Source organism: Chelmon rostratus, chromosome 17 (genome assembly GCF_017976325.1).
Source record: "Chelmon rostratus isolate fCheRos1 chromosome 17, fCheRos1.pri, whole genome shotgun sequence".
In the NCBI taxonomy this organism is placed as follows: Eukaryota; Metazoa; Chordata; class Actinopteri; order Chaetodontiformes; family Chaetodontidae; genus Chelmon; species Chelmon rostratus.
Genome location: NC_055674.1, coordinates 5,337,563 through 5,349,723, shown reverse-complemented (window position 1 = coordinate 5,349,723; position 12,161 = coordinate 5,337,563). Strand labels below are relative to the sequence as shown.

Below are 12,161 nucleotides of genomic sequence, written 5' to 3'. Positions count from 1 at the left end.
CACATGCCTCTCAGCTTTATTCTCGGCCCTTAAAGTCTCATTTTTCTGCGTGTGTTTTACTGTTTGAGTGATGAATAGTGGTGTCGCTTCGTATTTTTGGTGCTGAGCAGCTACATCTGGACATGGGCGTGTCAGGCTGTGCTCGCTGCTCAGGGAGTGGTGGCAGTGCTGTACGCTGGATTGAACACTTTCATGACTTAATGCATTTAATGCTAAAAAGCTATGGGGTCAGGTTATCGCCACAATAAGAAGCTAAAACAGATATCGTCCTATAGTTTATGTTCGAGCTGTCATGGGTGTTCATCCACACATTCACTCGTGCGTAAAAAGGAGACAGCGCTGAAAAGCCTGTTAGTGAGCTCCTCCTCTGTTTCATCTGAGTAGAAGAAGCCCAAAGTGTGCAATGACACGAGTTGAGCACAATGAAGCCAGCAGCAGGCGTCGCCCCTCTGGTCTCCCCTCTTCTCAAATCGCGCTGTCTGCGTGTGCGCACTTAGATTGAGCAACTTGAAGAGGCTGCAGCTGCTGATCCGGAGACGGATTCGCGGTTCATGCGCAACATGTTTGTGTGTTCTAAGTCTTAAATCCAAAGAAACACACGCAAATCCGCGGGATGCTTTCCGCCCTTGCAGCGCCTACGCTGCGCTGCGCTCCGATGTGTGCCAACGCGCGCAGTGCTTCGTCAAGTTAACCAGGGATAGCAACGACTAGACCGGAAATGAAACTGTGCTGCCCTTCAAAATTAAAGCTTTGAACACTCACTAGAGAATTTCTATGTCTTTTTTATGGAGACAAAAGAAGCGCAAATAGATATTTATGCAAGAAACCAGCAATAAAGAAGGATTGATTAGCGTGTAAAATGTGCTGAAGTATATTTTATATATATATTGTGCAAATGCAGGCTGCAGGTCTCCTCCTGCTGAGGCCTTTGTGGCTCTAACTGCAACTGTAAAAATTCTGGATGAGAGGCCATAAAAGGCCGCCTCGGTTCCAATTCCATTCATCACTTCCTCCACTGCTTCGCTTGCACAATGCTAATTAATACTGGATTTTATTTTGTAGACGGTGGCCAGATGCCACACATCTTAATATGGCTGACTTGACTCCGGTGGCGGGGAGCGGAGTCACCGACGCCTTTTGTTAACGGGAGCGACGGTGGCGCACAGACGCACCGAGCGGAAAGGGCGAGGCGCGACGCATCAGACAGCATCTCGGCCTCTTTGTCAGCGCGCAGCCCGTCGCCTCTGTTGTGTTCAGGACAATTTACAGTCATCAATTTAGCGGGATTAAAGTTCAAACCCGCGCGCTCTCAGACAATGAAGCCAATAAGCAATAAAAGCACCATAGACTTTTCTTTAATGTTCAGCCACAAAGGATAATGAAGTGGTGATTGATTTATTATTCACTTTCTTTCATTGCATGATGTGTCACACGCCTATATGTCTCCTGGCTGCATGGCACCACCACATTAACGCCTTTGCGAGACAATTAAAGTACAAAGCCAAAATGTTACAAATCACCCAGCGATGACTCACGCTCTTTGTTGTGACGGCACCACACTTTCCTCACATCAGCCAGTTAATATCTGGATGACACCACGATCATCACATGTGTAACGCATGTGCGTCTGGCTGGGAGTGGCACATATGTCTGTCAAGTGCAAGTCCACATGGATGAGGAGTCTGTGCAGAGCAGCAGGGACATGACTGGCGACAGGTCAGCCAATAGCAGCCAGACATCACAGAAGGTTAAGATCCTTGTGTTTCTAACACTTTACAGCTTCTTTCCACATTGTCAGTAATGCAGATTGGATTTAAAGGTCGTGCACTACACACACACATGCACAAACACACAGCTTGTCATCAAGGCCTGGCGCTCCCACATCCCCCCCGCAGCCCTTAGGTTATAGAATTAAGAGCCAATCTTCCTAATGGATGGAGATCTCTGAGATCTTTTGGCAGCTTACTCGCAGGGAATGTGCTGACCCTGGTGGCACTGAGTTTTTGGGAGGCTCATCACTCACTGCTGCTCTAGCTGTCTGCCGGGCTATCGCGCTCACACACACACACACACAGACAGATGTCATGTTTCCATCACTTCTAGGAACATTGCATGTGCTTGCATTCATTTCTTGAAGACTTACCTTACCCAAGTCTTCACTTTAAAATTTTATGATTTATCCTCACAACATGAGCAATGCATGTCCACACACACACACACACACACACACACACACACACACACACACACACACACACACATATGCACACAAAGACACACTATAATGAGTGTATCCGATTGTTTGCCAGTGGATGCAAAGCTGTGCGCACAGTCATGCCATTTAATTAGATAATGCAACATAAACATCAGTGGCTAAGTAAAGAGGGATTGATTCTTATTTGATCTTTCCGATGAAGTGCTGAACCTTATGTTCCCTAATGTGAGCTCCCACTCAGATATAAGAGGTATGTGATACTTTGGCTTGCTTTGTGTGTGTGTGTGTGTGTGTGTGTGTGTGTGTGTGTGCTAAATGAGAAAAACATGTTTCTATTTGTCAAAGCATTGAAAGAATATGTAATTTTGCTGTATTGTACCAAACTTTTATACATGTGCACAGTTGATAAGCTGTTGCACCATTGTTGCCTCCCTGTCTTTGGCTTTGCAGCTTTCTGGCTCTTCTGTTTTTTATGTATTTACGGTATTACCCACTGCATGCCTCGCATTGCATCTCAATAACTGCTGCAAAACAAGCATCCCATGAGGGGACAACGGAGCTGAATGAAGTAAGACTACAGTGCCCTCACCCGAAATGACCTAAGAGGGAGTGCGGGGAAAAGTGTAGCAGTGAGTAAGCGAGGGACGAGGGGAAATATCACAAATCACAAGCTCCCCCGACGCCAAACATCAGCACTTTTTTCTGCCTGCTTTTTTTTTTTTTCGTTTTTATGCTCTCCCTCCGTGAGTTTTGGTAGGATCTGACCCATATGTTCTCAATTACCTCCCTCTGGCCCACATTGTCATTCTGGTATTTCCTCCATCCCTCCTTCCCTCCCCTCCATCTATCGCTCCTTCTTTTGTGTAATCTCTTGATTCTTCCTCAGTTGATCCCTCCCTTTATATTACCTTCCTCTCTCCTCTCCTCTCCTTTCAGGACATCTTTACCTTCCTCCCTGACCTTTCATCATACATGTCCCTCTCACTATGATCACAACATTAACATTCATACATGAACTGTTGACAGTTTGCCATAAGCTGCTGGGTCAAAAAAGAAAAGTCTCTGCTTTCTATTTTTCTCCTCGAGCTTGTCCAGTGTGGTGTTCCCTGATAAATTCTGGAAATTTCTGATTCCTGATTAGTCGAGCTGCAGAAAAACGATGAGGAACAAAGCTGTTTTGTGAGCATGATATGCTGATTTGCATAATCAGAGGTGCAGTCAAGTGCAAAAAGCAGCATGCAGACCCTCCTGTCATAGATATTGCTGTGTGCGAGCAGGGCGTGGCCTTTATCCGAACATCATACGAGCCGTGCTAAAGCACAGCAACACCTACACTGACACCAGGGAGATATTATGTTTCCTTTTAATTACATTTGCAGGAGGCTTGCAGGCAGCGTGGGTGTTAACATTTAACCTTCATCTTTTGCCTCAACCTGACTCAGGCACACTCAGAGATTTTGTTCGTCAGTTTTTTTTTTTCTTCCTCTGATAATTTTTTGCTGAGATCATCAAAGCTCTGAGCCACGAAGCAGCTGACTTTGATGCCGCATACCCCAAAATTGAATCACCATCTGATTAAGTCCATTCATATACAGTTAACTGGAAGTGCCTTTGTTCAGTGCCCCTGCACTCTTGACCCCAGCTGTGAGTACAGTTGATGCGTTGGCATGCAGGCTAATACAGGAAATGCAAGTGTTTGTGTGTTTGTGTAGTGCGAAGATGTTGTAACAGAACTGTCACAAGGCTCGTTCGCTGGGCCTTGAACGTTCGTGCCCAGATTCTGTGTGACTGACAGTAACTCACACATGCTCGACGTGGGCGCTGAAGAATAGCTGCAGATGCATTTGAAGGCGATATGTGAGTCATATTTGTGTGTGTTTCCTGTAAAAGCCTGAACTCCTACGTCTATCGATTTGTGCCACACTGTACCCCCAATTAAACCAGCGAGGCTGATGAGTTTGAGGACTCAAAAAAAAAAAAAAATAGCAGGGAGATGGGAGAGAGCGAGTCAGCATGAATAACAAAGGGGAGGAAAAAGAAGTAGCCTGTGGTGGAAAAGTGAAAGTATAGTTTGAAAATAAACCAAATGACTCGGCCTCAGACAGAAAGATGCGGGTATGAAAAGAGAAAGGGAGAGGGAGATCTCTCTAATTGGAGTGGATAGACAGCGAGGCGCATGGCTCCCTCCAGACCATTAGAGAGGCCCGGGTGGAGAGGGTTTGTTCCCAGGAGGAGAGAGCTTGTCTTATGCTCAGCCATGGGGAAGAATCTGGCAGGGACTCTGATGAGTGGAGAGAGGCCAGGGGAGAAGATGGGCCCCATTGTCCTGTCTCGCTGATGAGGAAGAGGGGATGCAGGACGCTCCTCACAAGAGAGAAGAAAGAGGACGGTAAAGACCGAATGAGACGGTGAAGGATGAAGAAACAGGGAGGAAAGAGAGAGCGTCAAAGGAGGTGGCGAGACGGAGACGCAGACAGGATGAGACGAGGGCTGGTGAAGGGGAAGGAAGATGTTCTAAAGTTGTAAGAGGAAAAGGAGCCAGGAAGTGAAAGAGAAAGAAGGGAAGAGAAAAAGTGAGGAGAATGGAAACGAGGCGGGAGGGAGAGCTGTGTCGCGAGCGGTGTATAAGGGGGAGGAAGAAAACAGGAAGAGAGTTATAATGCTGCAGTCGTCTCTGTTTCCTGTGTCCCTCGACTGGGCTCTCCTGATTGGTTAGTGAAGGCGCCGGGGTTGCGTTTGCATCGCGGCTCGTCCTTCTGGAAAGAGACTGCCGTGAATCGAAGGATCCTGCCTTGATATGGAAAGTTTGGCAGCAGAAAACGACTAGATGGTGACCGTGGCCACCGCAGCACGTTGGATGACGTCTGTGCAGCTTTAAAAGATAGAAGCTGCTTTCATGCGAAGAACAATTGTGACATTTCCATTACAGTCATTTCCAGCAGTTTGTCACCTTCCAGTGCTGTAACTTGGCTACCAAAAGCTCAAGAATTAAAAATCAAGCAAACCTCAGCTTCACATGTCCATATGCAAACAGCTAACCACTGCAAGCCGCTGCAAAAATATATAAAAAGCCACTTCCTTGTTTTGCCGCTTCATTATTTCCCCCCATAAAGACGCTACAGTTACTCTGCCGAGGTTTATCGCTTGTTTGCTTGCACTCTTCCAGAGCAAACTCTTGGTGTGTTGGTGGACAAGGTGGCTGCACGTTTGCAGGTCTGCCATTGTTGTACGCAAAACACCAAACCTCTGCTCTCACTATTCCTGCTGCACGGCTTGCATCTCTCCCGCTGCGCCAAAGAAACCGTGAGGCTGCAGATGGTAGGAAGCTCCAGAACATTTCAAGGCTCCAGCAATGAAACCTCCGGGGGGGTTGGACTGCCAAAGGATCCTGTTCGAGCTCAAGAACTTAATAAATCAATTAAAATATACCAGAACTTAGCTTTTATTTAATAGAATTGTTTTAAAAACGGCCTATTTGCTGCCATTTTGCCCACATCACTCCATTAGTTTAGGTTACATTGATTTCACTAACTGGAAAGAGGGAGGCCTTTGCTTCACCTTCCACTCAGCCCGTGTCTTCCTGTGTCTCCTGTTCCAGGTCGGCGATAAGGTGATGGTGCTGAACCGCTTTGGCCTGTGGCAGGAGGTGGCGGTGGTGCCGGCAAGCCACACCTTCCTTATCCCAGAGGGCATGAGCTTTGAGGAGGCGGCAGCCCTCCCCGTGAACTACATCACTGCCTATATGATGCTGTTTGACTTCGGCAACCTGCGGCCCAACCAGAGCGTCCTCGTTCATGCCGCTGCAGGTAAGGAGACAGATGCAGAGTATACATGCGTAAACCCTTTTATGGATGGGCGCATCACTCTCCGTGAAAGGTCATTCATTTCAATGACGGTTGAATTCACTATAAATTCATTAATGATTCATTCACAAACTAAAATCTGTGAAAAATGGCTTGTGTCAAAGTTCTAATCTAAATTTATGTTGTAATCCCGTAACTGACAACCACACTTAATCAGTTTCATTTCAGTATGTGTCATGCCCTGCGCTGAACTCTGCTCTTTAGCAACCACACAGATGACTTCAGCATCATACCACCAGCCTTTTGCACAGATCCATAAAGAACAAGCTTGAAACCCTCGGCAGAGGCTTAACGCAAAGATGCTTGAGGAAACGCCCTAGAACGTTTACAATAGCAAACATCTTCCTTCTCTGCACCTCCTGTTTATGCATTTCTTTTCTATGTGAATTATGGCTGTTGGGAGAAGGTCCCACTGTTCATTAGCATTAGATGTGGCTCAGCATTTTGCACCTTCTAGGGCTGCACTCGCACTGGAGCACCTGCCACCTGGACTGTGAGGTCAGAGTTCAGAGGGAGTGGGTGGGAGAAAGAAGGGGGTTGAGGGAGTAAAAGCACCTGTTTTGGGGTGTGATGCGCTGAGCCTGAGAGCATTTGATTTTGCTGTGTTTACACAATCGGGCCAGCTGGAGAGAATGGGAGTGCATTAGCCAAAAGAAAATTGTTCTCTATCTGACGCTGCACAGCTCTCGCTTTTCCTCTTGTTCCCACTCTTTTCTGCACCGAGGGAGCGAGAACGGGATCCCTCCGCATATGGGACAGTGCGTGGGTGTAGGTCGCTAAGAGAAGTGAGCGCATAAACGAAACCTGAGCCTGTTTTCTCTCCGGGAGACAAAAAGATGACAGAGAGCTCTGGCAGACCGCCGGCCCAGGTGGACGTGTCCCTTGGCATTAATGCACTAAAACTGGAAATGTTTGAATTTGTAATGTTCGAATCAAGCCGTGCAGTTTCCCCAGAGCTGAATGACAGCTAACAGGCTCATCGTTGTGGGACTGGCGGTCTACAGAGGAATCCCAAGTGTTTGCGTTCACCATATCATCCAGCTGATGTCACTCATCCCTGTGAACGAACGTCTTGCCAGAGGTTTTCTGCGAGGACTATGTTTGCTATAGGAGGAATGCAGTGGAAGTGTGGTGTAAGACACTTCTCCCCGCTGGTTTGGTCGAGGCGGCGTCTCTGGTTTCTCGAGGCAGGCTGCCAGTCTCGGCTCGCCAGCTGTCCGGACATCAGGATTGTAAAAGCACATTACTGAGGCTATGACAAAAACATTTGCTTAGCAGTCTGCTTCACTGCACTCTGTCATTCTATGCATGTGTAAATCATTATCATGCTGCATGCTCTGCATCGCTGCTGTATTCAGACTTTTTCACTGCATTTGTTGAACAGCGAAGGGTGTTGAGAGTTGTGCACATCCTTTCCCTTAACACGGTCTCCTCGTGTCGTGGGGCTACGTGGCTCACATGGTGCTGGTAGCCGAGTGTGGGGTCCCACTCCTGAGTCTGTCAGAAACTGTTCCTGATATCCTCTGATTAGAGAGATCAAAAGTATCTGCTGTGACCAGAGAGGGAGATTGTGATTGGATGTGTCAGAGCCTATCTGTGTGTCTACTGAAGTCTGATATCTTTTAATATTGTGAAGGAAATTGCAGACCGGGTGGCATATATTCCCACCTAAATGTATTCCAATACTGCAACTGTTTTTTTAGCAATATTGTCACATAGCCGTATATTGCTGTTAGACACCACCCTGGGCTTTTGAGAATATTTATTCAGTATTTTCTGCCATTTAACAGACCAAACAATTAACTGATTAACCTGGAAGATAATAAGTGAAGTAATAGTAAGGATAATTAGTTGCAGCCCTGCAGTAATGCAATTTAAGTATGTGGTTTCCTATTATAGCTTAAAATGAAGCAATGTTTACCTCTTCACAGTCCATCCTCAGGTCACATATGTTTGAGCTGTGGGTGGATAAAACAGATTTAATGAGAGGAAGGAAAACCTAAACTTCTTCCTATCGTCTCCAGAAACCTGGTTCAGAACCACTGACCTCAGGTGTTATCCAGCCTTGGTAATGTACTCTGAATACTTGCTTCAGACTTTCCATTTGTTTGACTGCCATGTGTCACATGAAAATATGGAACACCGCCACTGCTTCCTCAATTAAAATTCCTCGTTTCAGTGGAAATCGTTTCCAAGAATTGATCCTCCTTTTTATTTGCAGTCAAAATCAATTCAAAGTAACACATTAGACTACAGAGCATGTATTGTATTTTGATTATGAAACAGTAATTAGCAAGTACTCTGCCGCTACTCGACCCTGCCCACAGCTCCAGTGAACACCCCGTTTAACCACACGCAGTATTAGCGCGTGGTTAAACGGCTTTACTTCATCCCGTCAGACTGTCTCACAGGACGGTTGCACATGAAGTCCTATATCTGACAAAACAGCAGTGATTTCGTGTGCCAGACGTGCCTTCACAACACTGCATTCCTGGGAGATCAGTTTATGTTATGCAAAGATAAAGTGGTGAGCTTTTACATGAGATCAGCTGGACCGAGGAGCGGCAGTGGTTTCGCTCTCTGTCACAGGGTATATGTTTGGTCATTATCATTAAACCCAGTGTAATTTTTATCGAAGGCCGAATTAGCTCAGCAGCTTCTTATCACAGCATCCACAGACTCCATAAACCCTTTCATCAAAGCATCTTTCTAGTGAACGCTCGAGGGCTTTGTCCTGAGTTGATCTGTCTCGTGGTTGACCTGTTTATTCTCATGATAAGAATATAATCCACTCGTTTAATCACATTAGGAAAACAATCATCCTCTTTTCAATTACTTTTAGAATACTTTATCTCCAAAGCCCCTGAAACGTGCCGTTAAATAGATATTTCATTCTAACTGATAACTAACTAACTGATAATTTTCATATAATATCACCATCTTCAACTGCTATTGAAATTCTGTCAAGATATGCAGAATGGTTCCTGTGACCCTGCCATGAATGGATAGTGTCATAACATTTATTTTCTCTTTAGAATGTCAAGTCAAAAGACAAACTTTATCCCAAGATTGTCGACTGGGATTAGGAGAAACTCTTTAATGGGAAACAATGAGTGAAAAGGGAGAAAGCTGAGGAAGAGCACAGGCCAATAACATCCCTCTTTTAGGATGGACGTGCAACAGGTGTCGTATCTACAGAGTAGACGGAAAGACAGTTGTAGATTTACAAACGGAGAAACAGAAATTCCATATTAAGCAAATACATAGTCAGGTAATAAACAGCTATCTTGGCTCAGGACCAGGTGCCAGGCAACCTGCAGAGAATCCAGGAAGCTACTGACCCCGACCAAGAATTAGTCTGACGCATAATCCCCCATAAAAAATCCAATTGTCTTTTTCACACTTTTTAGTGCAGGTTAAACAAATTAGATATAAAGTATTAAATGGTAAGGACTTAAAGTGCCCGTGGGTGGATTTTGTTATCTTTGCACAGAGCCAGGCTAGCTGTTTCCCTCTGATTCCAGTCTTTATGCTAAGCTAAGATAACTGGATGCTGATCATAAATCTTAAATACTGCCGATGAAACCCCTGAACAGAGACAGCTGAACTCTGCAGCGAGGGCCTTTACAGAGGGATGATGGACGTCCGTCCTCTTGCCTTTTGCTCCTCCATTGTTCTGTGGTTGCAGGTAATGACATGCCAACTCATTAAGAGCTCTACATAAAGAAGTCCTCAAAAGTATGGTGACCTTTACCCATCGCGATCAGGTGACCGGTGCAGAATGCCTGACTGGTGCTAAGTCTCTATCAGCCAGTCATGCCTTCGTGTGTGTGTGTGTGTGTGTGTGTGTGTGTGTGTGTGTGTGTGTGTGTGTGTTAGTAAACTCGGGTGAATAATCCTCAGCTGCCTCTCTCGTGGGTCCGCTCCTGTCCTCTCTCTCCAAACAATAGCTTGTTGTATTTCCTCCCATCGTGCCTCCCTTCTCCACCGTACCGCACATCTGCATCCTCCGTTCTCCTCCTCCCCCTCCGGCCCTCCGTGACCTCCGCTCCCTCTCCATGACCTCTCCATATCCGTGCTCGATTCCCCGTCATCGGGGAACGTGCGCACGTTTCCCCTTTTGTTTTCCCCGGAGGGCTTGGGCGGGGGGAAGTTCAGTGACATTTGGATGTATCTCATGGGTCTTCCACTGTGCCCGGCCAACAGCCTTTCCTCTGACCTCTCCCTGAACTGGTCCTAATGTTTATGAACCCTGGCCAGCCGCCCCGCCACCACACCCACACTCCGCATTCCTGCATACATATGGGGCTCCGCTGCTTCCAGTGATGACGTCCACCTCTGTTTTATTTATGAGTTCTCGAGTGTCTGCAGGCCAACGTCAAGTGTCACACATTGTGTTGCAGATGTAGAATGCAGAATATGATTTAGGCGGTGCTACAGGAGCCCGTGTCATCAATTTATCTGATGATCTTGCTTCATGTCCTCAGCCGCTTCCCCTTGTGTGTCAAGACTTTGTGACATTTTGGCGCCAAAGCTGCTAGAGTCTGTGGTTTAATTCCAGCTGGAGCTTGTCATACTGTAGAAAAAAAAACATCCACTCTAATAGCGCTGTAAGGTGCTTTGGTCTGCTTAATAGCATATGCTATCAATCACCTCTTCTCATAAAGCTGCACAGCAGTGTGTTTGAGGTTTGTGTGTGAGATTCCACATATCCTCAGTGCTGTTTAAGATGGCTCCTATTAAACATTTTATTTTTCCCACCAGCCAATTATGGTGGCCTCCATACTTCTGCAGCTGCTTCTTGCCGGAGTGAAGGACGGAGCTCCACCAAGTTACACTGAGGATTATGTGGAGGCACTTGATGTGAGAGGCTTCCAGCCACATGTGGGTGAGAGCGATGGGTGACGGCCCTCACAGCTGAGTTAAATCCTCGTTAATGGTGATCTGCAGAGTTGAGCTGCTGGTTCTGGAAGTAATTGTTACAGTAAAGTCCTCTTTGAGAGTTTTCCTTTCATGATGCCCATTGGTCAATGTTAAACATCAAAATGAGGTCCTCCTAGATAATTGAACAATAAAGGTTTATGTTATGGCCATTAGCTACTTGGCACTGTACTGCAGATTGCTCTGATGAAGGCTGGGGGTACAAATCAGCGCTGTGGTAAATTCAGCCTCACCTTTGCATTTATGAACAAAAAACCTGGGATTCGCAGGTGAGCCATCTCTCTAAGTTTTTAGCTTTTTTTTAATCAAAGAAGAAGGTGTTTTCTTATTCAGCTGCTCATCTATTATAGAGATGATTGAACCAGCAGAACTGCCTGCCCATTGGAAGTGTAGCTGCCAGTCCACAAGCATTGCCTATGCTAACCATGAACAGGACTTTAACGTCTGCAGCAAAATTACTCTCTATCTCTATCAGCTGTGTCTGACAGGGAATGTGAATTTCTGGCTTTAAAAATTTTTGCACCACAATCGTAGAAAAGTGCCGTGTTCTCATGAGTGTACTGTAAATGCTGAAAGCCAGTGGAACAGGTGGCTGGATCTCTCGGGTTTGGTGAATGAGAGCCTCATCCCTGTGTAGATCTTCATGAGTGCTGTCAGACCTGCAGGCAGGGCCTCAGGCATGTAAGCCCCGAGTGCACAGTTGATTGCAGACGGGATTGAAAAATGAGAAGCAAAAATGTTTTTGGAGGTTGGATTATTGCAAAAAGCCTGTGAGCTATAAGGGAAGAAATATTGATTTATATGTATCTTATTTCTCCCAGGACTCCCTCCCAGATTATTGCTCTCATTCATTATTTACCAGCTAATCCCTAGTCCCTTGCTATTTAAGCATTAGCTCAAGTGTAGCTACATCTCTCACTTTTATAGACCCATTATTCCTGGGAGCCATGATAAAAGTCTGATGTGCCTTGAAAATGGTTTCCTCTCCTCCCGGTTTGTCTGCTCGGGAGGTCTTACCCTACTTTAGGGAATGCTAATTCAGTCTGACCACTAAGCGGGAGTCTGGGCTGCGTGGTTGAACCGTCTCTGTGTTCCCCAGGCCTGGCATCGCCGGCGGCAGATCAGCTGCACTGATAGGAGAG

The 12,161-nt window shown here is 46.1% G+C and overlaps 1 protein-coding gene across 1 annotated transcript in view; it reads left to right on the top strand.

Moving 5' to 3' along the window:
- vat1 (vesicle amine transport 1) overlaps nucleotides 1-12,161 on the top strand; it is a 29,331-nt gene that overhangs the window by 638 nt on the left and 16,532 nt on the right. Inside the window, exon 2 of the mRNA XM_041956168.1 lies at nucleotides 5,814-6,021. Within this exon, the coding sequence (XP_041812102.1) occupies nucleotides 5,814-6,021 (208 nt within the window). The remainder of the gene's footprint in view (nucleotides 1-5,813; nucleotides 6,022-12,161) is intronic.